The sequence below is a fragment of the Anser anser genome (assembly GCF_964211835.1).
Source record: "Anser anser genome assembly, chromosome: 1".
Classification (NCBI taxonomy): domain Eukaryota; kingdom Metazoa; phylum Chordata; class Aves; order Anseriformes; family Anatidae; genus Anser; species Anser anser.
In genome coordinates, this window is record NC_139720.1 from 72,468,478 (window position 1) to 72,496,040 (window position 27,563).

General features: G+C 41.8%; 1 protein-coding gene across 3 annotated transcripts; it reads left to right on the forward strand.

The window, feature by feature from the left end:
- The first annotated feature begins 464 nt into the window (after positions 1-464).
- Positions 465-26,384, forward strand: LOC310882167 (protein mono-ADP-ribosyltransferase PARP12-like). Of its 3 annotated transcripts, XM_083800542.1 has the most exons (15): positions 689-1,093; positions 1,503-1,595; positions 3,349-3,481; positions 6,062-6,314; positions 6,394-6,537; positions 6,880-6,948; positions 7,517-7,618; positions 9,893-10,016; positions 11,179-11,348; positions 13,921-14,037; positions 14,560-14,656; positions 15,069-15,150; positions 18,888-19,018; positions 23,512-23,663; positions 24,289-26,384. In XM_083800542.1, exons 1-15 carry the CDS (start codon positions 804-806, stop codon positions 24,570-24,572), a joined length of 2,241 nt encoding a protein of 746 aa, XP_083656668.1. In that variant the 5' UTR covers positions 689-803; the 3' UTR covers positions 24,573-26,384. The 3 variants fall into 3 exon arrangements, with proteins under 3 accessions (XP_083656670.1, XP_083656668.1, XP_083656669.1); XM_083800544.1 differs by lacking the exon at positions 6,394-6,537 and having other exon boundaries at positions 465-1,093; XM_083800543.1 differs by lacking the exon at positions 1,503-1,595 and having other exon boundaries at positions 709-1,093.
- The last annotated feature ends 1,179 nt before the right edge of the window (positions 26,385-27,563 follow it).

Below are 27,563 nucleotides of genomic sequence, written 5' to 3' on the forward strand. Positions count from 1 at the left end.
GTTGACAACCTGGGAACACACGTATATACGCATGTCTGGGACACAAGCCAGCCCAGAACTACCAATGCACATTTCTGAAACTAGAGTTGATATGGTACACTCCTCTTTCTACCCCTCCTTTTCTATTCTTTTATTTAAATAACTTCATTTGTTCCGATATCAGAGCAAGGGGGCAAGTATAGGGAAACATGCCTGATGGAAAGATCCTTCCACAACTTTCCAAAACCACAGAGTGCATATCTCGGTCCTGATCTTTTGGGAGGTACTGTGACATGACCAGCAATCGCTCACACAGTGGCTGTGTGTACCAGGCAACACAAGCCGGCATCCGCTTCTCTGTCAGGGGTAATTAACTTCCTGAGGTGGGGGGGTGGGTGATCCTGCCTGCTTCTTTGGCTTGCATTGCCGGAGAGTTTGAAGGTTAAAGCTGAACTCTGGTGGATCTGACACTCAGCCCCCCCATCTTTCTGGTTCAGTTGCGTCTCCTTTTTCGCACTCCTACTCCAGCATTTTATCAGGAACCGCTTCTTGGCTCTGCACCCTCTGCCAGGACACAACCGTGGCACTGGCAAGCAGCTCCCTGCCAACACAGAAGACAGAAAACCAACAGCAGCACGACACGAACACTAGAATTATATCAGGCCACGAAGTTTCTCTTTTATTAGAGTAAAAAAAACCAACAACAACATGCAAAGAGCAGGCGGGCCCTCTGCCGCTCCGCCCCACGCCTTCAGTTTCGATTCCTGAAGGCAAGAGGCTGCCTCGTCGCCTGCCTCCTTGTCTCCCGAGGCAGAGAGGCAACGATGAGCGACCCGGTGGTGTGCAGCTTCCTCACCAAGACCCTGTGTGCCCAGGGCGGCCGACTGGGGCTCACGGAGCTCCGGGAGCACATCGACCTGTCGGAGCAGCAGCTGGTGGAGACGCTGCAGGCAGCGGGGCCCCGGCGGTTCCTGCTGACTGGAGATGACGGCCTCCCCGCCGAGGTGCTGGCCGTGTCGGACGTGCGGGTCTGTGTCCTCAAGGAGTGCCAGGGCTGCGACCGCCTGCACCTCTGCAAGCTGCACCTCAGGGGCAAGTGCAACCTGGGCCCCAGGTGGGCACCCTTGGCCGGGGGGCGGCTGTGGGGCAGGGGGGCACCTCCGTCTGCTCTGTGGGTGTGTGGGTGTGTGGATGGGTGAAATGTTGTGCCAAGGGTGAGGCGAAAAGCAAAGCAGCCCTGAAAGACAGGTGCTGCTGGGGATGGGGCTTCATTTCCTGTCCGCAGCACCCCCTTTTCTGCCCTTGTTGGGGGATGCGAAGGGCAGGCCAAGCAGCCTTTCAGGGGATTTGTTTTCTTTCTTTTTCCTTCCCCGGGGCTAACCGAATCTGGTAGCTATTAGCTAAGTAAATAAACAAACAAAAAAGTCAGGAAAATGAAACACAAATGCAGAAATGAAAATGGAAAGCAGTTCAATGAGAATGAACTCGAAAGAAGAATTTCCTGTCGGAGGCTTCTGTTGCAGCTCTTGGTCCTGGGGTGTTATCACCGGCCTTCTGCCTCTACAAAGCAGTTCCTCACACGCTCAGATGGGAAGGAGTTGGAGAGGAAAGGCCCGGTGTGTATCCAGATGGTACAAGTGAAATACTAGGCTGCTAAAACTCTGTTACTCTTTGTTGCTTTGCTGACTTGGTAAGATAAGGCTACGTAGGATTTGCAGTTAGAAATATCTTCAGGTGCACATAGGCACCCCCACTGGAAGAACAGAAATATGCAATGATTTCCTTTGTCATGCTGGAGCACTCCTGGGCAGCCTCCTACCCTCTCAGTAGTGCTAAGCGTTTAAAATTGCCTTTGTGTGTATTAATAACTAATACAAGGAAGAATATGCCTTTCAGGTGTATTTAGGGGACGAAGGGATGTTGATTAAAATGAGGAGACAGAAAGAGGGCTACATGGACCACATGGATCAAGACAGGTTAATTTTTAATTGATTTTAATCAAGGTTCGTTTCCAGATCTTGCATCCTTTTTTGTTGGAAAGGAAAACATCTGTGCAAGTTACTGGGGTCTTCCTGTTCAGTGAAATCACGACTTTTAGTCAAACTAAGTCAGCTTTTAACTTGTGTCTGACCAGTAGCTTTTCATTGCTTTTTTTTTCTAAATGTATTGCTAAACCACAGTTGATGAGTCATCATAGCATTTCTGGGCTGTTTCAACCTTTGACTTAGAAATGAATACTCAAGTGATATAGATTGTTGTGTGGCTGTTGGTGGCATCAAGTGGGTGCAGAATCTAGTATCCTTAGAAGATTGTTTCTCAGGACTGGCAATGGCATATTCCTGCCCTTCAGACCTTGCATTCTTATTTATTTGGTTACAAAGCAATGTGTCCTACAGTTGGGTGGTGAAATGTCTACATAAAATTGTGTAATGTAATTCAGCATGTCAGGTAAAATGTTATCACAATCTTCAGTAGTTAACTAGGGCCTAAAAGGAAAAACAGAACAGAGGTTTGAGTCTGACAGGGTAACAGGTACTTATTGGTTGAATATGTCTAGCCTTAAGGCTATATCAAATTATGTTTTTGAAGGGCAAGCTTTCAGGAAACTATTTTACTGCATTAAATTATTGCGTAGATATACCTTATTTCTCCTCATACCATTGATTTTGAAATATCTTTACAAATACATGCAAAAAATTAGAATCTCTCTTTCTTTGTAATTCATACTCACTAAACATGTTTATCTTGAGTTAGTAAGTGGTGCCAGCATTTCACTAGTGTCCTTTAAGCATTCCTTTATCCAAAACTCCAAGTTCATGAACTTCCATGGATGTTGTGGTTTGTTGTTGTTTTAAAACTTCCCACCCAGTAGAGATAACATTCTGTTGTGTTCAGTTTCATTATCTCTTTGTTTTGGGCTCTCGGACTGTTGCATCTTTCTTTACATGCCATCCCTAAGACAACATTTTACATGCACGAAATCGAGCTCATTGCAACTTCCCTCACTGCTGACGTATATCCTCTAAAATCAGCATTCCCTCCAGCTGTTCAGGTTGTGTGACTTGACTTGCCTCTTACTGGAGAGGAAGAAAGTGTGGGGCAGACAGACTTGGCTTTGTGTCTGTGCTTTCTTACAAGTGGTCTGGCCACATTTATGTTAAAAATGGGGATAATAACAGTACTGTATTTCAGAGTGATTATTCTGCTTCCTTCATACTCTTGCTAATTTATTATCTGCATGTTCACAGAAGCTTTTGCCGAAGTGCTTTTCTCTCCATGTTTTTTATCAAATTGTATGTTATCTAAGGCTCTTTAAACCAACTTGACTGAAAAAGTGAACATCTGATATTTCTGTCTATTTTCTTGCAGAGCTTGTAGGTACTCTCATGACATCAGCAGCGCTGAGAACAAAAAAGTCCTAAAGACCCATGAGTTGTCTGGCCTCAGTGAGGATGAACTGCGAGTCCTGCTTCTCCAAAATGACCCTTTCTTCCTTCCCGATGTGAGTTGTTCTGATTTTTTAAGCTTTTGTTTATTAGGAATAGGAAAGGGTAAGAAAGAAGGTGGGGGTCTGATCTCAATTTCAAGCTCTTAAGTTATACCAGAAATATTAAGATTAGTCTGAATGAACTATGAATGGGAATGGCTGTCTGTGAAAGCACCAGAAGAAATGCTAAAGAGCAAGGGTTGTAGAAATGCCATGTACTGATAACTAAAAAAACATAACAGCAATAAAACTGTTAAACACAGAGGAGCATCTTGCTTGCTTATATAGCAGAAGGCCTGCACTTGGTTTAGGCCTTGTCACATATGACTTGTCAGCAGAAGAGCTACCCTCTGACAGCAGGAAACGTACAGCAAGCTTCCATCTGGCCTGTTCTGTGTGCCATTCCTCTTCCTGTTAGCCCAACAGGATGCCCATAACGTTACTCAAAACAAGCAAACAAAAGACGTCAGCAACTTCATCAGAGATTTACAGATGGTGAAGTAAGCAAGATGGAGGTGAAAGATCACAGTCACCATACATGCATACAGGGTATAAAGGCCTAGCAAAAAACCACATTTGTTGGCTCTTAGCCAAGAGATAATGGAAACTGGGAAGCAAGCAACCCTTTTCTTGTCCAGCCTACATAGGCCTGCATGTTTTGATGCTCATGGGCATAGAAGAGTGAGAAACATCTGTGAGAAAATGACCAACTGACTGCAGTCAGTTTCATGTAAAATCTGCTCCTTCAAAAGTGCACTGAGGCTTTCCTACAAAAACTGAGGTTACTTTCCTACAAAGCAACCTGTGTTCAGTTTGTATGTAAGTAATTGATTTTGTTAAGTTTGGCCGAACAATGCAATCTCTGGTTTTGTGTGCATGTGCATATGGGTAGTACAATTTTCAAAGTACTGTTTCAAAGCCAAGAGTATCCTATTCTGGCTACAGCTGTTCCTGGTTAAGAAATTACTGGAGTACTGCCTGCTGCTCTTGTCTTTTGGAAGTTATAGTCTCCGCAGATCTGTTGGCATAACAGTTCTATTGTTTTCTTATTCCCTGCTGTGACAGTGATGGACTTTGACAAAATAGAGCATTTTTTGGTGTTTTAAAATATGTCATGCTGGCAGATTCAAGGAGCATAATGGTGATGAGCAAGGAGGATTAATAATCTTCATCCAGCTCAGCTGCATCTACAACCTAAGTGTTTCTTGTTTAGTTACTCCCAGTAATGAGCAGATAGTATCAGCCATCATTGATTGGTATTACTCTTACACTCTTATCTGTAGATCTGCCACTTCTGGAGGGCATCATTAATCGCTGCTAGTAGAGCACTGTAACTCCTGTTGCTGAGTAAAATAGCTCAATCAGTGGAAAACATTGACTTAGGCCATTCTACAACCTGAGAGCTGAGGCAGGGGTATGAAAGCCTGCTTCACTTTTCTTGCTTAGAAATGCTAACTGCATGTGTGCCTGCTGACAAATGAAAACCCTCAAGCAAAAAGAATCTTTTTTCTTCTGTGGACTGAACTTGGGAGCAGGGTAAGAAAAAGCAACAGTACCCCAGAATCAGGATTTTCTTATACTTTCCCTCGCCTTCTCTCTGGCTCTCCTTTTTCTTTTTGCTGGCAAATGCAAGGGGCAGTGTGTTTTCTTGCTGCAGCTAAATAGTGTGTTCTCAGTTTAATTGAGGCACAGCTTTGTTCTGGTTTTGTGGTTTATTATGATGCTTTTTACAAGAAGACATCTTATCTGTCCCTTCTGATGCTGTGGGAACATGTGACAATACAGCATCAGACAGACATCTATGGTGGGGCCATGGCATGCTGTGCAGAATCCCCATCCGTGGTGAGGTTCAACACTCTTGCTGTTCTTCACAACTTTATAGTATTTTTCCAACAAACAAACAAACAAACAAAACACTAAAGCTATTGGCCTTTTACCCATACAAAACTGAATGTTTTGTATAGTACACCAAGGTTGACCGAGAACATTATGCATTTATGCATCTCCATAGGAGCATGGTCTTATAAATGGTACATATAGGTTGTATTGTTGAAGGCAGTCCATGTTTATGTTCACAGTATGCTCTCCTGTTGCTTGGCTGTCGCTAGTGGTAACCTACAAGCCTCTTCAGCCAAGGCCTACAGGTCTAAGCTGATGAAAGAACTGGAGCATCTTTCCTATGAGGAGAGGCTGAGAGAGCTAGGACTGTTCAGCCTGGAGGCTCAGGGGGATCTGAGCAATGTGTATAAATGTCTATAAATGTACAAATGTCTATAAATACCTGAAGGGAGATGGCAAAGAGGACAGAGCTAGGCCCTTCTCAGTGGTGCCCAGTGCCAGGGGACAAGAGGCAGTGGGCACAAATTGGCAGACAGGAGGTTCCCGCTGGACATCAGGAACCCTTCTGTGCTATGCGGGAGACTCCACAACCTCTCTGGGCAACCTATGCCAATGAACATCACCCACACAGTACAGAAGTGCTTCTTATCAGTTTTTCTGCCATAGAAGCTGAATGCCTGTAGATAACAAAGAAAAAAATCACTGAATCTACTGTGCTTCTCCATTTTGTGTTGTATCTGTTCTCCCTGTTTATAGGTCTGCCAATTTTACAACAGAAGGGATGGTGTCTGCAACCAGAAAAACAACTGCAGCAGGCTTCATATTTGCCGACACTATCTCCAAGGGAAATGTAAATTTTTTGTATGCAAGAGATCCCATAAGCTGTTGGATGAACACCCGCGGAGAGTGTTGGAAACTGCAGGCATTGATGCGAAGATAGTTTCAAACTTCCAAATTATATATGATCACAAGCATGTGGAGTTCAACAAGGAACAGAACAAGGAGAAAAGTAAGTTGTAAGAAGAAATGGGTTTAAATAAGATTTTGAGATTGACAGACGTAGAAGCTGTTCTTTCCTTACCTCACAGCTAAACCCCATCGTCACTTCCGTGTTTACAACTACAAGCGAGTAGAAACATCGAGGAAAAAGCAGGCAGATACAAACAGCGAAGAACAGAAGCTACCTTTAGAAACCACAATGGGCTCTGGGGTGCATGTACCACCTTCGAAAGGTGAATCTAAATAAATACCAATGGTTTTTCCTATTTCACCTCTTACAACATGGAACTTTTTTTTCCGATTCTGCTGTTGATCTGCATTTGGGAATGGAGTAAGTCGTGGCTAAGTCATGTGGGAGGGAGAGCTGCCTTCTTATTGTGTGTAATATTGCTATCGAGTGGCTGCTGATAGTTGTGACTAGCTGGAATTTTTAACTGTTACTGCTGATCTGTCAGCAGTGGAGTGCCCTGTAAAATGATCTGTGCTGAATGTAATCCTCAACACACAAATCGGGATCTTGCCAGCTAGCTGAGGTTCTGTTACAGCACTGCTATTCATTCAGTCTTCTCATGCAGATCCCAGTAGCAACGAACCTCCTCAGAGCCAACCCCAGTTGCCAGCAGGTGCCAGAGGTAAAGAAGAAGGTATGGATTTTTTCTACTCTCCAGTCCTGAGATCAGGGGTTCTCACCGGGATTTGGTTTCATACAGTCCTACAGCTCCCTGTGGTAGTGGGAGAGCAGCTTATGAGCTTACCATACCATATGCAGAAAGTGTCAGACAGCCTGCAGAGGAGTGTTGAGATTTCTGCCTGAGCATTGTGCAGCATAGCCATGTGTGTGTCCAGTCTGGGGAGCAATTGGGAACAGTTCTGGGCCCATTGCTTCCTTCCTGGGAGGGAGAGGGAGTTGTGTGTCTGTGATCTTTTCCTTGTCCCCAAGGAATGGATACAGCTTTAGCAGTAGAGCGGTTATATTGATACACATTCTAGTGTGTGAATAGGAACTCTTGCATCTCCTGCCCTCCTGGGCAGAAGGGCCTTGGCTTCAAAGGCCTAATTCAGAATACAGGGATAGTCAGATCCTGAAGTGCTTGGCTTGGCTATTACAGTCAACTCCTTGTTATGTGTGGGATCAAATGTCAAATGCAGTATCTTTCTCATGGGATTGTTTTCACAGGGTAAATAAAGGACTGATGTGTTCCTTCTTGTTAGGTAAAAAAGACGATTCCTCTGCGAACACTTTGAAGGACAAGAAGGAAGATAACAGTGACGAGATCTGCTTGTTCTATGTCTGGAAGTACTGCAAACATAACGGTAAGCCTTACAAGAAATAATAGTATTTTGGAGAGCAGTGTCTGAAGAGGCACTGTCCACTCAATGGCTCTGACTAGTGGAGGCACATGGCGTGTCAGCACCTCAGCATTGTCCATGGCCAGTTATACATTCTCACTGTTTCACTTTGTTTCCAAGTCAGTAATGAACTCTGTTAGAACTGCAGACATAATCACAGGAAATTCAAGTGGATACACATAAACCCTCCCTCCTTTTGATAACATGTTTTTGGTCTATTTCAGTCACGTTGATGAGGTCATGCCTTGGGCATGATTTTCTAAAACCCTTTAACTGTTAAATGTTATACTTTCTGTAGCTATTAGATCAATTTAACAACTGGCCTTATGCTGATGGTTGATCATATGTCATCCTTTATTCCTGTTGTGTCTTATGGATGTCTGATAATAGGCGTATTCTTGCCCCATTAAGTCCTTTAAAAAGTGACCTGTTACAACGATTTAAGAAAACACAGTAGTTGTACTATGTAAGCTAAATGTGATTCTTGCTGTGGCCAATAATAGGGATCTGGGGAAAATATAAGTATAAGCAGTTGTATTCAGACACAGTCCCAGAACAGTCTCCTAAGCCTTAAGTGACTTAGGCTTCCTTGGATAAGAGGGATGTAGCATTAAATTTTTCTTCTGGTCAACTTGTCTGGTCACTTTCTAAATTTCTACTCCCTTTCTGACTTCCTGGTCTTGGCAAAAGACCATTTAACTAAGTCAGACTGTGTTCACTTTTTGCTTAGGAAGTACGTACTTAGTTGCTTGAAGATCATTTGGTCTCAGATGCTTGTGTGTGTTTAGCATTTCTGTAGTGGGTTTGTGTTCTTGTAAAGATGCAGTTCTCCCCTCAGAAGCTCCTTTTCTGAATCAAATGAGTAAATTACTCTTTCCCACTTAAGGGCTTGATAATGCCTCTTCTTCACCATTACTTGGAAGAGAGGCAGTGCTTTAAAAATAAATGATGCCTTTTATGGGTACTTTATGAACCATAGAAATGAAATCTAGCCCAGAGAGACCAAGTGTGTTTTTTTTTTTCTATAGCTTTTCAAGTTAATTTAGAGATGGTGCTTTCAAGACAGGGTGTGTTCTACCCCTATCAACAGAAAGAAGGAAAAAAAGAAAAAAGAAGTGAGTTATTCTGTTTTCATAAACAGGGCTAGTTGTCATATATTTTGTGGTCAGAAACGTCAAGGGAAAGGAATGATAAAACTTTTTGGCCCTGTCTCTGCAGCAGATACCCCAGCCTGGTATCACGTTTCTCAGACTCTCTCTGCTTCTTTAAGACCAGGCTTGAGGGTGAAGGTTATGAACTTTTTGACTTGCATGGTGTGAATGGTGTGCCCAGGCTCAAAGCGACTATACTGTGACCACCAAACAGCTAAACCCAACCACTGGAGAGTTAGTGTGTTTAGCCATACGGTGTTTGGTTCAAAAGTTGTGAATAAGAGGTTTGGTCCGTACTCAGATGTGGAGTGCACATCAGCTACCCTAACAGGGAGGTATGGAGGTCAGACTGTGCCTGTATAGAGCAGCATGCATTCATGCAGAGACGTTAAGGTCTGAACTCAAACTCACAGACCTAAAAAAAGTCTTCCCCTTTCTGTGTAACACAGGTCCCACATATAAGGCAGCTGAAGTTGTTGCTTCCCATGTTCTGAGAAGCAAAGCAGCAATTCCAATGGTGTCTAACAGTCTTGTTAGCAGGACTGTGTGCTACATGTTCCAGGATGAATGTAGAGTCTCTCTTGCAGGATATCCTGTGGAGTATTGCAGTCCTTTATGCTGCCTCATTCATTGGGCTGGGCCTAAAGAAAACACTTTAACAGTCCATCTTGTTAATGAGCTCAGAAGCTCTAAGGGACTGAGGGAAAGAGAAGCAACTATTTTGGAGTGCCTGTAAACTTGCCCCTTTACAGCTGAGAAACATGGTGATGTGACATATAAACACTAACTTCTTGTCTGTGGCTCTGCTTTCCCAGCTGCCAAAGTCGTGTCCCAGCAAAGAGACAGTTGTGTTTGTTTTTTTTTTTGAATACATTTGGCAGGATTTTCTAGATAATAATAAAGAAAAACACACCGCTATCGTTTCAACACATTTCTAATTTCAGTGGTCTGTCTTTATTGTTCATACCAAAGCCCAGGAGGTAAAGCCAAAGAATGCAAAAAGTGTTTGTTCCTTTTTTTTTTTTTTCTTGTCTTGTTTTACTTTCTGTGATTGCAGAGCTCTTGACTAAGTCTGATCTCGTTACAGACAAATGCAGATCGATTCATTACCATTTGCCATATCGATGGCAAGTATTTAATGGGTTCACCTGGAATGACCTTTCCATGATGGAGGAAATTGAAAAGGCCTATTGTGACCCAAAAATGAACAGGTATATTCATAGTTGGACTGGTTGCTTAAAGTGCTGTGGTTGAGCCTATGAGGGAAAACTCTTGATTTCTTCTTAGAGATGTCTGACTTCCATAACTTCTGATTAGTCTGATTAGTCCTCAGAGTCTGGGAGGAATGTACAAAGATGAGGGTTTTTTTTTTCCTTTCTAAAGAGAAAAGTAAAAGTGACTGTATGGAAATATCACCCCATTTTCATCTTCTAAAGTATAACACGTCAGTATCTTGCATTTAAAACTCTGCAGAGTAATAAGAGTAAAGTGGAATTCAGTGCTTAGAGTGTTAGTATTTCAAGTAATAAATCATAACGTATTTTTACTAACTAAGTTAGGTCTCTTAACAGTAGTTCAGAGCTGGTCTGTATTATGAAATGCCCTCTCCCTTTCCCTCTCCCTTTCCCTCTCCTTTTTCCTCTCACTTTCCCAATGTATGCTAGGGTCATTAATTTTTCCTTTAACTCCTTTCTGAAATCCACACTGTAAGTCAGCTGGATTGGTAGGGGACCCCAAGTTTGCCCTTGATAAATTGACATTGTCATTTTGGCTCTTGCCTTTTAAGCCAGAAAATTATTTTGATTTGCTGCTTGACTAGGCTGCTGCGTGGTGCAAATCACAAGCAAGATTCCCAAGATGAGGCCGCCTCAAGTTAATTTTTCAAGACTGCAAAGAGTAAAATTCCATGTAGCTCCAGGCAGTGGGATTTGTAAAACTCACAGTTGTGATTGTGTTCTTTGTAACCACAGAAAAAGAACAAAGCTGATAAGCTGCAGGTGTTTTTGGCAAAGTCAGTAAAGTGCTTACCAGCTTTCATTTTTCTACTGAGAAAAATTGCTGTGTGCATTTGTTTACTGCAGAAATCTTTGCCTGTTGTGTGTGTAGCCCCAGAAAGTCTGTGAAGCTGGCAGCATGTAATATGGCTAGTGACTGAGATGATATTCGCTCTCTCACAGGCCATAGCTCACTTCTGAATGTTGGAAGCAGTTTTCAGAGCTGCCATGCATGCTGTGGAAAATACTCTTATTTCAGGCCTAATTAAGTTCAGACAGTCACATTATATTAAAGAAGATTGCACCAGATTAAACAGGGGATTAGATTATTAAAATCTGTACTTTTTACTGTAATAAACCTCTGAATTTGTCCTTACAGTACAGCAGATAAGAACATTAATTTCCAGACAATGACCTGCTCCTCTTCGTTGCTTCGACGCCTCTCTACACCATCATCTGTCACACAACCCATGTTTGTATTGACTACAAAGTGGATTTGGTATTGGCAGAATGACCAAGGCCAGTGGATTGAATATGGAGAACAGGCAAGTCAACATCCTGTACACCTTCCTCATCCTGTGCTTTGAATCACTCCTGAAGGAATGTGTGGAGCTTCTTCCCTCCACTTCCTTTTACACAAACGAGGTTAATTAAGTAAATACTTGTGCTTGAATTTTAGCATCAAATAAGGGAGGGAAGCTACAGATATTCCTAACAGATGTGGTAAAATGGTGACAGGCTGGAGGGGAAGGAACACGCCTCTTCTCCTTACAGTGAGATTCAGTACAAGCAATTATCTTTCCTTGTACCTGGATGATTTGTCAAATCTGCTTTCTTGACAAAGATCTTGATGGTGAATGCAAGAAGACAAAATACCCTTTTTTTCAGCTTACGTTGACTGTTTTTGATGATGCTTGCTGGTTTCTGTCATCAGATTCCCTTTTGGAGTTGTCCATGTCTTCTACATACTATCCCTGAGATATGTACCTTTTAAAATTATTCAGGAAGTAGTCTTGCCTGTTTTAAGCATTGCCCTTTTGCCTCAGAGATGTAAGGATTGCTGTCTCAAGTCAAACATCACCTTTTTCCTTGGGTGGGCAAATCCTCTTTAATGAGAGAGTGATCTATCTGAAAAATTGCCATCTGATGCTATGGGGACAGACAGGTTCTTTAGGGATCCTGGGCAGAATGAAGATGCTACTAAGTTGTAGTTATAATTGAAGCTTTATTATTCCGCAGAATTTTGTAATTAATGTAGCACCAGGTTTTATGATCAGCATAGCACAGTATTTTATAATCAGCATATCTTACAGTTAGTTAGTGTTTATTCTAAGCATCTGAACCCTCTGCAGGCTGGGTCTGTCACAAATTAATTTGGACAAGCTAGAACTTAACAGGAATTAGGTTTTATTAACATTTTATGGTAAACCACAGAATTAGTTTCTGTGATATTTAGGGATTTAGTTAAAGATTTGAGAATGGCAAGGTTCACATGAGACTTACTGCAAGGTACAGGGGTTTCTTAAACTTAGTTGCATGCTTTAGGGACATTTTTCTTTTTGGTGAATTACTTACCCTTTTGTTTCATCGGCGTATTCAGCAGATGATCGTTGAATCTCAACAAGTCTGGCCTTTGGTGAATTACTCACTTTCCTCTTTTTGCAGCATATGCAGCAGAATATCTCAGAATCTTGAGGAGTCTGCCCTGAGAGACATGCCAGCTTAGGGGGAGTTTTGGTTCATAGCCCACTGCTATCCTGAAGAGCTCAAGGGGCTCTTTGCTTATGACCAGTATTTACAGGATCACAAGACGATTGACTCTTAGTACTTTTACGTCCTGGTTATGAGATAGACAAGGAAAATCTGGTATTTTCCACCAACTCTGACATTCTGGTATCTTCCAGAATGTCCATTTCTGGTACTTCATAGACTCAGCTATGATCCAGGCCATAAGGGTTTGAAACATGATCAAGGAGTTTTGTACTCACCTGTTTGTACTCACCTGTTACACCTGTTGCCCATTGACAATAGAGGAATGATGTAATGTTAGTTAATCTTGAACCACAGCTGAGTTTGGGGGAAGAGCTACTCCACCAAAGGGTCAAATCCTAACACTTGGCATGCAATATAACAATCACAATCTACACTTGGAATACTTGGATTATGAGTCACTCGGTCCTTGAAGGAAGCATACCATGGTGGAGGCATCCCTGGCTGCTGGGGAATCATGGGTTTTGGCATCCAGCAGCAGCTCCAGTCCACGTCCCACTTAGGACCTGTAGCTGCTTGACTTTACAGGCAGTGCTTCATGTGCTCTTACACTTCCCTGTGCTGTAACAGGGTCACCACATCCTGTTTGGCCAAGTGCCTGGGATCTCGGAGACTGGCGGGGAGGGAAATAGTTGGCCTGATGCCCAGAGCCTTCAAGACCAGAAGGGAGGGAAGAAGTCAGCCTGGCACCCCAGGACCTTCAAGGCTAGTGAGGAGGGAGAAAAGGGGGGCTGATATATGACCAGCTCACTTACAGATAATGGCTGCTTACTCTACAAAATGGCATTAGTTATGATAACCATATTACCAAGGGTCAGGAGTAGGGGGCACTGGTCAGAGAAATGCAGGAAAATAAATAAATAAGGCATCTCTCCGTCTTCTCAGGAAGATCAGTTTTCCCTACCTGGTTCACAGTGTAGCTGCACAAACGGTTTTCTTGGCTGAACACAGAGTTGATCCAGGGACAGGGAAAGGTAGGTAGGGGAAGATGATAAATATAGTGGCTCTGGTAAAGTTGGGCCTTGATTTCAATCAGCAGCTTAGATAGAAAGTGTCTCCGTCAGCATACTCTGATGTTTTACATTGGTTTGTACACTAGAGAACTATATTTGTTACAGAGATTTATATGGGATACTTGTATGTCCAGTATTATGTATGTCCACATATTTAGGAGTGTTTGGTACTCACAATAGGCCACAACGGTTCTGGCTGGATCCCTGTTCATCCTTTTCATTGCTTCCTCTTTCCTTCTACCCAAACTAGTTATCTAAGGTTTAGTCTTGACTGTGTATAATCATTACTCTTCTCTCTCTCTTGTGTTTTTGTTTGTTCGATTTTTTCTTAAAGGGAGAAGGTGATGTTGTGAACTCGCCATCTTCTGACATACTTGAGAATTTGTATCTGGCAGATCCAGATGCCATCGTACCTTTCCAGGCTGGCTTGTATGGTTACCAGCTCAATTTTAAAGGTACTCATTTTAAAGGTTCTCATTTACAACTACGCAGGGTTTTACAGAGGTTAATTTGCAAACTATCCCAGCTTTTCAAGGCTATGCCTTTACTAATGTTACCAGATTTACTCACTGGAAATGAGGTGGTGACAGAAGTGAGGAAATTCCTTACAGAAGTACCCTTCCCCCTTACTCCTTGATGCTCTCTAGACTCACATAGGAGCAGAAATCAAAAGATCGAAGTCTTCACATAAAGTCATGGTAAACCTGAAGTGAGGTAATCTCCCCTTCTGTGCTGCTGGAGCAACTTTTGAAAAGCACGAATGACGTATAGGAGCAAGTAAGATAGGCAAAGGCTGAATAAGAGTTACAGGGAAGGACAAGAAGCTTACGTAGTCTTTGCGCAACTATTCTTCAGCAGATAGCATTGACAATGAATATGCCATTTTTCATTAATGAATGATTATCATTAATTAATGACCCTATCTGCTAGACTTATTCATTACATTTTTTCATTTTCCTTTCTCTTTTTCCCTCTAGAAATGACCCAGACAAACATTTCTTCTAAAACTAGAAGACGGGTCTGTAGGCGACCAAAGTTTGTGTCTTATGAAGAAGTGCAGAAGATAAAGCAAAGGTAAATGATGCCCTTAAGCTGTTTCATATTTGAGAAGTATTTATAAGGCAAAATTGCTGCCAGTGTAGATAGTAGTTGTGCAAAGAATTCAGCTGTTGCTAGAAGAAAACATATCCACTTGCTATATGATGAGCTGCCTGCTCGGTGCATTGCCTCATTTCTGGGATACATGTTACTCCAGGTACCACATCCACAGGATTGGTGATGGACATTCATGTCTTAAATTGGCACATGAAAGAGGACTGTGACAACTGAATGGCAGCTTACAAAATGAGTCTGTTTCCCAATTTCTCTGTGGTTTATTTTGTTTATTTTTAAATGTAGGAATTGCCCAAAGGGGATGCTGCCAAATTGAATAGTCAGAGCAGAACTAGAAATGATAACACTTTCGCACTTTCTTTCCCTTTGCTAGCAGTCAGAGGGATTCGTCTATTCCAAATCAAGCCTGTCCTCCCCACTGGGATTCATTTGCCTTGCCTGACTCAAAATACAAGGTATCTTATTTTTTAGTTTGTTTGTTTTAATTACTCACTCTAATGATATTAAAAAGTAGTCTTACTGGAAGAGAAACACAGACTGTTGAAGTCCTACAGTATACTAAAAAAATGCTTCTCGGTGTTATATTTGTCCTTTTATATACTGTTTTTGACCCTGATTAAGGAACAGTGCATCATGTTGAGCACAAGAGGTTTTACTCATTGACTGTTACAAAATCTTGTGTGATATTGATCAAATTGTATTGGCACAGACATACTGATAGCTAAGGGCAGGACAGAAGTAATACATTTTCAGACTGAGAATTCCTTCTGGCTATTTTCAATTGACATAGAGCTCCATTGCTATTCTCACTCCTTGTACTTGATTTTCCCTAGTGTTAATACATTGGGAAAGGCATGAGAACCAGAATTATCATGTCTCTTAGCTTCCATGGGCTGGTTTCTGTTACTCTGCTTTGTCCTGAATGTTTAATTTTACACTGACTACCTTCTGTTGGATTGTGCCTTACTGAATGTAATACTAGTATCTGTCTGTGTGTGTGTATAGCAAATTCATCTAAATACAGTTCTGCTAAAAAAATCAATAGGTAAAGTTTAAGTTAATTGCTTGGTACATTAACTCCCTTCACATCGTTGTTTTTCACAATTAGTAGAAAAACAAACAGGCAAACAACAACAAAACCACTAATTTTTTCAGACTGTAAAAGTTTCAGGTGTCTAGCACCTGATGGTTGAACTAGTAAGAGTTTGTGTGGGAACCTAGCAGCCAGACCTTTTGAAGAACTGGACCTGTGATACTCTGAGCTCTGTCACAATAACAAAGACAGCTCATTGGCTCTTCCCTTGGCTTTTTAGCAGCTTATCTGAATAAGGCTTGATTTTCAACGTAGGCTTGATTTTTTTCAAAAGAATGACGGGAAGACAGGTAGCTCAGTTCCTGTTAGGTCTATGAGTTGTATGCACTTAGTGCTTCCCTTATTTACTCTGAAAGTTTCAGTCTGAAAATTTCAGTTGAGTCCATTCATTTTGATGTTTCTGGAGTCACTGAAGTGTGTGTGAGAGGCTTTGGAATGTGACATGCAGATCCATGGTATCTCTGGTGGAACTTTTGCGGATGTGTGAAATTAAAGATCATCTTGTTTTCTAGAGCTCAGTTTGCTTGTTGAGTTGGGACCTAAGAAAACTGTCTCTTAATTTACAAACTGAATGCCTTTCATATGAAAGGAAACGTTAATTCTGTACCTAAAAAATGACAGAGCCCACAGTACGTTTTGGTACTAAAAATGAAAACCTGGGCTAGATTAAATAATTCTGTGTGGCCCTAAGCATGTTTTTTGCAGTAGGTAATATTGGGACTGGCTGGGATTCTGCATGCATGTGGTGACCATCGTAACATCTGACAATTATGACCTGATGAATTCCCTTCTCTTCAGATACTGATAAATAATTCTGGCAAACCTTGCTGCACTGGAAGTGACCCGTTATAAAAAGGAACACCTATGAGATAGGGAGAGAGTCTTTCTTGCTTAAGAAGAGCAGCTCTGTTTTGGTAACATTGCTTGTTCTTTGAGTGTTGCAGTGTCTTAATCTGTAAATCATTTAGTCATAGTGCTATAGAAAGTAGAGTATATGAAAAGCATGTTAGATGTTGGTAACAAACACCAATTGGAAAATTGGTGTGAATCTCTTTGCTGTTTAACAGACAAAGTTAGTAGCTGATAAACCTTTTAAAGGCGAAAAAGGAATTGATATTTTCTCTGGGACTTCATGTTGGGTTTTGAATTGTATCTTTAATGTAGAACTGAGAAATGTGTGTGATGAAGGTGGTATGTTTTTGTGTCAGTGGATTAGTCTTCATGTGGCAGCTATGTTTCAGAATCCTGACAATGTGTGCTGAAGACTGGTGTGCTGAAGACTACTGTGCTGTATCAAGGACGGAAGCTGATGTGTCATAATGGGTTAGCAAATGGTTGTCCTTGCTAGGATTTTCCTTTTTAAGTCTGAAGACGAAAAGAGCTAAAGAAGTTTTGTTATTACTAAGCACCAACCTGCAACAGCAAGGTGGTGTTACCCTTTGTTAGTAGGGGTTGCATCTTTGGGGAAATAAAGACTATCCCAAAAGAGAGTTTATGCAAAGTAGAACTGTCTTCGTTGATTGGAAGCCATCACATCATAAAATAATTGAAGTACCCATCTTACAGTTTTAGGCATTGTACCATGTAGCTGACATTCTGTTGTACCTAGAAAGTTTACACTTCCTTAGCAAAAGATTGAACATAGCAAAAGCGTATTTTATAGTCCAAGTAAGAATCGTTTATGTATCAATAAAGGATGTAGTACTACAATATGTTGACATAATTTTCATCTTGTAGGTGACAGTGAGCTGTGGTGTCAGAAAGCATGCAGATAATAAATACTAGCTGGTCCAAATTGTTTTGTGTTGCATTGTGAAGAGGCTTTGCAAAATATTCTTGTATTAGGGCATGGGAAAAGTTCTTCAACTGTGTAAAAACTTTTTAATAAATACAAAGAAGTAATTCTTCCTTGTGCAGCTGACTTTATTCTTGATCCTTATAAGACTCTCATAAAATAAGCCTCTTCTTCATTAAGTATTTAATGCATGGGTTAGACATGATATCTAGAAAAACACTCCTTTATCTATATGCACCTGTAAAATTTAATCCGTTTTATCTCCTCTACAAATTTATCCTTCTAAAATGTGCAGCTTTCAACTGATAGGCTGAAGTATTGATTTCATATTACCTCCCTGAATGACCACAGCTTTCCTTCTTAAAACACGCCTTCGATAGGTGGGTTGCTGGGTCTCTCACTTTAAGTCCTCTTGATTCCTCAGTTGACTTCGGCAGCAGTAAAGTGAAAAGCGTTACTGCATGAATAAAGTAAAATGTCTTACTGCATGACATCAGTCTGCCAGCATTAGGCATTTTCATTCTAGTTTACAGAATATAAGTGCCCATTCTAGAAGATTAGAGAAAATTGGGAAAATTATTCACGATGTAAGCAGAAGAGCACAAATCATGTTTAAATTGTTTTACATTAACTTTTCTCTGGGAAAAATGTGCATTTCTTCACGGATTTTTAAACACAAAATGTGGATTAATAGACTTTGTTTTCTTTAGGAAAGGAAGAAATGTATTTGTTTACGTGGGTATTTAGTGTAACATTCCTATTAGAATCTTAATTGCTCTCATGTTTAGAAATGTAGCTTTTTTTTTTTTCCTTAAATCTATATTTAAATGCAACTTTCCAAGTTTTAGCTTTGGAAAGTTAAGGAGGTTTGATGCTTGGAGACTGCATGTGTGTTACAAATGATAATTGTTATCTAATACTTTTGTTCTTAATCAACTTTGTTCATAAAACTAATATTATCTGAAATTATCAGTCAAGTTTGCTTTTTGAGATTACTCTTTCATTGGGATTTATAGCTACCAGTGTCAACTCTTACTTGGAGATGACAAAAATTTAATTGACCTCTTCCTCACTTTCAGTGTCCTTCCTGAAGAGAGGTGAGGTGTCCTTGCAGAGCAGGAGTGACATACTGATTTACATATTTATTGTTTGTCCTAATTATTCACAACAATTTAAATCATTAAATCAACTTCCTTACGTATAGTTTGAGGGCCATTCTGAATGTTTGTCTGCCGTAATCAGGCTTCTCTGTGTTATGAGCTAACTGAAGCCTCATGCCTTCTGCTTTGGTTTATATTTTATAGGCAGTGGAGATCAGTAACATATCCTCTGAATACAAAGAAATAAAGAAGCAGTTTGAGCAGACTATGAAAACCTACAACATCGTTAGAGTACAAAGGATTCAGAATCCATCACTCTGGAAAGTATTTCAGTGGTTAGTATTTGTTTTGTCATCCTTAAGGGCAGGGGGTCTGCAAGAACTGCTGTCCTAAATCTACTTCCTGGGAAGTGAAAGAGGTTGCCACCTGTGCTTTAACTTGACTGGTATTTCCTTCTTAGGGGCAGACTGAGGAGTGAAATTAAGTGACTAAGTGCTATCAGTCTAAGATGGACCAGAGAAAGCCATATTCCTAGGGAGAGCTTCCGTTTGCATGACTCCTTCGAAGGTGAAGGAGGGGGTGACAGAAAGACATGAATGACACAAAACTGTGATGAGGATATTGACAGTGGCATGGAATTGTATATTGTCAGAGGGGTTGAACAGAAACTGCCTGTTGCACGTGCATTCTGTCTGTTACAAATGTTTATCCATTATAGTATACAAAGTACTTGTTAAAAACACTTGTTTGTGCCAAAGAGGCAGTGGGAACAAACTGGCAGACAGGAGGTTCCCTCTGAACATCAGGAACCCCTCTGTGCTCTGTGGGTGACGGAGCACTGGCACAGGTTGCCCAGAGAAGTTGTGGAGTCTCCTCAGAAACACAGAATCATCTAGGTTGGAAGAGACCTCCAAGATCACATAGTCCAACCTCTGACCTAACACTAACAAGTCCTCCACTAAACCAGATCACTAAGTTCTACATATAAATGTCTTCTAAAGACCTCCAGGGACTCAACCACTTCCCTGGGCAGCCCATTCTAGTGCCTAACAACCCTTTCAGTAAAGAAGTTCTTCCTAACATCCAATCTAAACCTCCCCTGGCGCAACTTTAGCCCATTCCCCCTCGTCACCAGGCACGTGGGAGAACAGACCAATCCCCACCTCGCTACAGCCTCCTTTAAGGTACCTGTAGAGTGCGATAAGGTCGCCCCTGAGCCTCCTCTTCTCCAGGCTGAACAACCCCAGCTCCCTCAGCCACTCCTCGGAAGACTTGTTCTCCAGACCCCTCACCAGCTTTGTTGCCCTTCTCTGGACACATTCAAGCACCTCCATGTCCTTCTTGTAGCGAGGGGCCCAAAACTAAACACAACTCAAGGTGCAGCCTCACCAGAGCCGAGTACAGGAGGACAATCACTTCCCTAGCCCTGCTGGCCACACTGCTTCTTATACAAGCCAGGATGCTGTTGGCCTTCTTGGCCACCTGAGCACAGTGCTGGCTCATATTCAGCCGACTATCAACCAATACTCCCAGGTCCTTCTCTGCCAGGCAGCTTTCTAACCACTCATCTCCCAGCCTGTAGCGCTGCTTGGAGTTGTTGTGCCCCAGGTGCAGGACCCGGCACTTGGCCTTGTTGAACTTCATACAGTTGGCCTCAGCCCATCGGTCCAGCCTATGCAGATCCTCCTGCAGAGCCTTCCTACCCTCGAGCAGATCGACACATGCACCTAACTTGTTGTCTGCAAACTTACTGAGGGTGCACTCGATCCACTCATCCAGATCACCAATAAAGATATTGAAGAGAACTGGCCCCAGTACTGAGCCCTGGGGGACGCCACTAGTGACCGGCCTCCAACTGGATTTAACTCCATTCACGACGACTCTTTGGGCCCGGCTACCCAGCCAGTTTTTAACCCAACAAAGCGTACGCCAGTCCAAGCCAAGAGCAGCCAGTTTCTTGAGGAGAATGCTGTGGGAAACGGTGTCCAAGGCCTTACTGCAGTCAAGGTAGACCACATCCACAGCCTTTCCCTCATCCACTGAGCATGTCACTTTGTCGTAGAAGGAGATCAGGTTCGTCAAGCAGGACCTGCCTCTCATAAACTCATGCTGACTGGGCCTGATCGCCTGGTTGCCCTGCAAGTGCCACGTGATGACATTCAAGATAATCTGCTCCATGAGCTTCCCTGGCACTGAAGTCACACTAACAGGCCTATAGTTCCCCGGGTCTACCCTCCGGCCCTTCTTGTAGATGTGCGTCACGTTTGCTAGGCACCAGTCCATGGGGACCTCCCCTGATAGCCAGGACTGCTGATAAATCATGGGAAGTGGCTTGGTCAGCTCTTCTACCAGTTCTCTCAGTACCCTCGGGTGGATCCCATCTGGCCCCATCGACTTGCATACATCCAAGTGCTGTAGCAGGTCTCCAACCATTTCCTTGTGGATTATGAGGGCCACATTCTGCTCCCCATCCCCTTCCACCAGCTCAGGGTACTGGATATCCAGAGAACAACTGGTCTTGCTGCAAAAGACTGACAAAGAAGGCATTAAGCACCTCAGCCTTTTCCTCATCTCTTGTCACTAAGTCTCCCCCTGCATCCATAATACGTGTTTATGTATTTATAAAAACATTTTCTGTTATCCTTAACAGCAGTAGCCAGATTGAGCTCCAGATGAGCTTTGGCCTTTCTAATTTTGTCCCTGCACAGCCTTGCAACATCCTTATAGTCCTCCTGAGTGGCCTGCCCTCTTTTCCAAAGGTCATAAACCCTCTTTTTTTTCCCTAAGGTGTAGCCACAGCTCTCTGTTCAGCCAGGCCGGTCTTCTTCCGCGCCGGCTTGTCTTTGGGGATGTGGGGACAGACTGCTCCTGAGCCATTAAGATTTCCTTCTTGAAGAGTGCCCAGCCTTCCTGGACTCCTCTGCCCTTCAGAACTGCCTCCCAAAGGACTCTGCCAACCAGTGTCCTGAACAGCTCAAAGTCTGCCCTCCGGAAGTCCAAGACAGCAGTTTTACTGATCCCCCTCCTGACTTTGCCAAGAATAGAGAACTCTACCTTTTTGTGGTCACTCTGCCCAAGATAGCTCCCGATCACCACATCTCCCTCCAGTCCTTCACTGTTTGTGAACAGAAGGTCTGGCGGGGCACCTCCCCTGGTAGGCTCACTAACCAGCTGCGCCAGGAAACTATCTTCCAGATCCTCCTTGCAGATCTTCAAAAACCACCAGGACGTGGTCCTGGGCAGCCTGTTCTGGGTGGCCCTGCTGGAGCAGGGGTTGGGCCAGACGGCATCACCCTTCTGTGTGACTCTGTGTGAAAAAAGAAGTGGGCAAGGGTAAGGGTGCTTAGGCCCCTTTTTTTCCAGTCAGATTTTTTTAAGGCTTCTTCAAGAGTTTGAGTACCTCTTCTTAATGAAGTCAGTGTTCAGTGAGAATGGTGCATCCTTACGCTTTAAGATTATGATCTCTGTTTTCCAAAGCTCTTTTCTGGTTTTCAACATCTGCATCAGTGATCTCAAACTCTTGGTACTTGTGCCAAGACACATACCTGCAGATTGGAGCTGGCAGCAGGGACAGTGACCACGTTCAAGTGCATTTAGTAGCAGATTAAGTTGTTGCATAGAACAGTTGTCTAGTTTAAAACAAAAGCACGGATACATAATACAAGTATTCTAGGACCATTTCATTACCATTCTCAATGGTAATGAAGATGAAAAATACTTCTCAAATAAGTACTTTGACCTGTGAAGTAATTGAACCCAGGAAGTTATTGGCTAGTAATTCAATAAAACACTTCTATCTAGCAAAACTTAGGCACCTGAAAACATGTAATTTTATGTACTTTTAATCCTCCTCTGATGAGACATTTAAACTAACCAGGCAGAGTTCGACATAGTTATGAAGTTCTCTATCAACGAATTGTAGTCCATTGTTCTTATCACTTCACTAAGGCAGTTTTCAAGTTGGAAGTATTCTCCCCTCTACCTTGGTCTGTTAACTTTGTAGCTGATAACTTCCTGAAGAACGTTACTTTGTTGTCCACTTCAGCAGCTTCTGAAAATCTGTGGAAGGTCATGATGCTGTGCAGTAGTGATGGGAGATACTAGTTAAGTCTCCCATTGTGATTCCTCTTTTGGTACTGCTCATAGCTCGCCATCTGATGCTGGCCTTAAATTAATAAGGTCTTCAGTGGTGAAGGGAGGGTCAGTTTATCTCTTTCTGGTTCTTGTCTCCTCAGCAGAATTGCACGGGCAGGAGCTCAGGGTGGTGGAGGGTTATGATGGAAGGGCTGATACAGGGAATGTCAGGTGCATGCTGAAAGCTTGTCTCAGCACAGCCTTGTCCTCCTGCAGGATGATTGGCCCCATGTGCATGGCAGTTTCAGTCTGCTGGAGGAGCAAAGAACAAGCTGCCTCTAGGCTTTATTTACTGCTGAAGCATGGAGGCTCTGGGGTTAGTACAACGTCCGCTCTGCAGCGTTTGTGTGTGTATGTGGGAAGGGACAGGAGACATTGAAGCAGAACTAGTATGACCCTGCACAGGAGCAAAAGCTGTGGGGACTGTAGTAGTGTCAATGCTTGCTTAATTCTGGCTTTTGTCAATGAATTGATCTAGAATTGCTGGGCACTGGTATTTGTAGATCATTCATCTTGCAATTTTTCATCATACTGCTAGTCTGTCTCATCTTCCAAGCTGAGGGAGGAGAAAGCAGACAGGAAATCTCATCCAGCTGATATTTACATGTACATCACGTACTTTTAATTATTTTTTAAACCCTTTCTCAGTTTTCTTCCATGGCTCATGCTCTCCCATACTGCCTTTTTCTGTTAGGAAAAAGGAGCAAATGAAGAAGGAAGCTGGAAAGAAGGAAGTAAACGAAAGGCTCCTGTTCCATGGAACCAAGGGTGCCCGCCTGGAAGATATCTGCATAAACAACTTTGACTGGAGAACTTGTGGAAGCAATGGAGCCAACTATGGAAAGGGTATGTAGGAAATGACTGAGTGTCAGACCTTAGAACCCCCTGATTTTGAAGTCTTTAAAGATGAAGACCCCCCCCCCCCCCCCAAAAAAAAAAAAAAAAGTAGGAATTGGTGTTAGCATCTTCCTTCTCTCTGGGGAGGACAAGAATTTGCTTTGTGCAGGGGTATGCTTTTTCACAAGGTGTTGAGGGAATTTGAAAAAGCCCCTGTAGCTGGAGGTGGGATCTTCTAAACATTCAAGGTCATGATTTAGACTTGCCAGAGAAATAGCTGATACTCATGGCAGGGAACAAGAAGGTGTGCATTCCCTCAGCATGATCATGGAAGGTCTTTGTGTTTTCTTGTCTATCCCTCTAATAACAACACACATACCTGTAGTGTTTTTATGCCATGTTTGGTTTTTCTTTATAATTATTCCTATAATAGCAAATTCCAAATAGAAGTTCTGAGGTGAAACCCTTTCTCTTGTAAAATAAATAAGTAAATGCATTCTACAGTATTGTGTAAACTGAGTAAGAGGAGACCTGAAAGTTGGGTCAAATGCCTCCTGAAAAAGGTGATGCTCTGTTTTCACTGTCATTTTATACAAATCCCTTATAACCATATGTTTTTTTACCTTTTTTCTAGGAAGTTACTTTGCTAGAGATGCTTCATATTCCCATGAATACTGTCAGTCTACAGTGAAACCAAATGTCATGTTCATGGCTCGTGTATTGGTTGGAGATTACGTTCAAGGCAGGGCAGACTATGTTCGCCCCCCAACAAGGTCTGCTGACGGACTTTGGTTTTATGACAGTTGTGTGGACAACGAGTTAAATCCCTCCATTTTTGTTATCTTTGAAAAATATCAAATTTACCCAGAGTATCTGATAGAATATAAGGAGGCAGAAAAAAAATGTATTATATCTTGAAGTGATCAGAGCTGTTTGTATCCCTCATGTTATCTTCCAAATTGCAGGTGTTCTCATATTTCTTTTTAATACAACATTTTTGAATGTTAATCCAAAGAATTTTTGTGTTGAGGAGGACTGGCAAAACAGATGTTATATCTGTTGAGACTAATTTCCTTGTCTTCTCCCTTTCTCTCCCAAATGAAGCAAAGATATTTGGATAACCATAGCAGAAAAATCAGAATCATGGGACAGGAAATTGAATGCTACAACTTCTGTGGATAAATAATTGTAAACACATTTTCTTGGAAATAGAGTAGAGAGAATTTCTCTTTATAAACAGGTTTGGTTAAGACAATAATTAATGGTATGGTAGTTTTTAAGCTTTCTGGTTTTTAGCAGTTCTCAAGATTCTAACAGCATTTTGCAATGCTGAAGGCTTTGTAGAGACTTGAAAATTCTTTTCAGTGCAGAGTATGACTGTACTCAATCCTCTTGTCTATCATGAATCTAAACAAATCAGTGTATATAAGAATGACTTGACTTAGTTTTCAAAGTGCTGTTTGTTAATACCAGTACTAGTTTCAAGTTTAAAATGGTAAAACAAAGAATGAAAAGTTTAGTTTAATTTCATGTTGTAAATTCTCAACTGGAGAAGTTTCGTCTGTACAACGGCAGCTGCTGTTTTGATCAGGAAATTGCTGGATCAAATTCTTTTTGCAGATTTGCAGTAACTTGCTCTGTGACCTATACAGAAATGCATTTGGAGTGAAACTATGAGAATCACGACCTGTGAATAAGCTAAACTAAAATTTGGTGGTTTGGCTGCAGCTAATGGTTGTACGTACATAAAGGCTGTGTGACAGTCAGCTAGGCTTTCAAGTGAATGTGGCCATGTACTTTCTCACTGTGAACACTTGCTTAGCAAATGCTGTAGGACCAGAGAAACATCTTAAGAAATGTTGATCTTTTCAGTCCTACTTGTGTATGTAAATTTTCGTTTTTCCCAAAATAAAAAATAACCGGAAGAGACCAGTTATTTTATCTTGAGGCCAGTGGTAGAACTACTGGCCTAAGGCATTTCGTATATGTGTTTTGTTGCACACAGTGCATTCATTTGAGAATTCACTGTCAAGTGTAGTTCCTCTTAGTACTTCGAGCACAGTGATCCTGGATACTGATTAATTTGGTCCATTTTTTGGTATTTTTTTTTTGGTCTTTGTCAGTGAGGTACAACCATACTAACAAACAGTGGTTAAACCCTTTTAATTAAGTTAGATGTTTTTTCTCATCCCAAAAGGATAATGTCATATAGAGATTCTACTGAATTTTACTAATGAATTCGTAAGTAAATTGAAGAAAGTAGAAAGATATTCTTCTGCAGAAAGATATTCTGGCAGTGTAGCTATTGAGACAGAAACTGTTGCTGAGGCTAAAGAAAGACTAATGGTAATTTAAGATAAGCTTTACAATAACATGAATAGCTTCCTAGTAATTTGCATCTTGAACACAAGTCTGTCAATCCCGTGTACTACTCAAATTCTCAAAGTTACCCAGAGAATGGGAAAATACATAAAACTAGTATATCTTATTAGAATGACTGTTTTAGAACTAAATGAAAACATATCAATAATGCACTAAATGGGAAGGTTTTACCTATATTCAAATTCTCTCACTTTTGGTTTGCCTGTAGAGTTCCTAAATCACTGGGTTTTGGCATGTTTGCAAATAAAATGTGTTTTCAGTCACTTTTCATCTTGTTAATGTGCAGTTTGTCTCTATTTGTAAAAGGATGGCAAAACTCAACACATCTAGTAAACTAGCTACTTAATACATATGCTTACTGTCTTCCTTTCATCCGTGTTTCTAAACTGGGCAACTGTGTGGATGTAGTTTTGCATTTTAGTGTAGATGCTCAGCACCAAGAAGCCACTTGCTCACTCTCCCCAGGTGGGATGGGGGAGAGAATTGTAAAGGTAGAAGTTCAAGAACTCATGGGCTGAGATAAGGACAATTTACTAGGTAAAGCAAAAGCTGCACGCGAAGCAAAGCAAAACAAGGAATTCATTCTCTACTTCCCACCGGCAAGCAAGAGTTCAGCCACTTCCAGGGAAGCAGGGCTCACCACACAGAGCAGTTCCTTGGAAAGAGAAACACCATCACCCCAAACATCCCCCCCTTCCTCCTTGTCTATCCCAGTTTTAGTTGCTGAGCATGATCCCATATGTTGTGGAATATCTTTTTGTTCAGACTGCGTCACCTCTCCTGGCTGTGCCCCCTCCCAGTTCCTTGTGCACACCCAGCCTCCTTGCTGGCAGGGCAGCATGAGAAGTAGAAAAGTCCTTGGCTCTTTAAAATTAAAAACATTGGTGTGTTATCACCACTATTTTCATTAAAAAATCCTAAACATAGCATCATGCAAGCCTCTGCAAAGAAAATTAACTCTATCCCAGCCAAAACCACAATAACTGAGTATATTTATGTAAATTAACTTTGTAGCTAAGATGTCCGTGATATTAAGTACTATGGTAGTTTGGTTAGACTCCATGTAATTAACAGCTGCTAAGTCAAAACAAAAAACAAACAAACAAACAAAAAACAACCAATAAGGCAAAATAGTAGCAGAACTATTTTTAAAATGTGGGAAAAATGTTCAGGTATTGACTTATTCTAAGGATGTATTGGAATACCTAGATGAGTAACTTTCAAAGAATTGAACTAAACACTTGCAAGACACAGCGCTGCACTTCCCTCCCTCTCTCCACGACCTGCCGTAATCTGCAAGACAGGCAAGTATATGTAGAATGAAGTGAAATGCTGACAAATAAACAAGTCAGTCCAAACTACAAAATCTGGAAGGACAAGGGAAGAAATTGGAACTCCAGTGCTGTGCTTCACATTGTCAAATTGCACTTCCATAGTGTGGCAGGAAATGGGAAACATGCTGGGTAGGGCTAAAATTCTCTGGTGCACACGATACTGGCTATTTAATCAAAGGGGGTGGGGGGTCAT

Coding starts and splice junctions, on each gene's coding strand:
- LOC310882167 (XM_083800542.1), top strand. CDS start 804: ATGAGCGACCCGGTGGTGTGCAGCTTCCTCACCAAGACCCTGTGTGCC. Junction 1,094..1,502: donor AAGTGCAACCTGGGCCCCAG/GTGGGCACCCTT, acceptor CTTCTGTTGCAG/CTCTTGGTCCTGGGGTGTTA. Junction 15,151..18,887: donor TGCCTGACTCAAAATACAAG/GTATCTTATTTT, acceptor TATATTTTATAG/GCAGTGGAGATCAGTAACAT.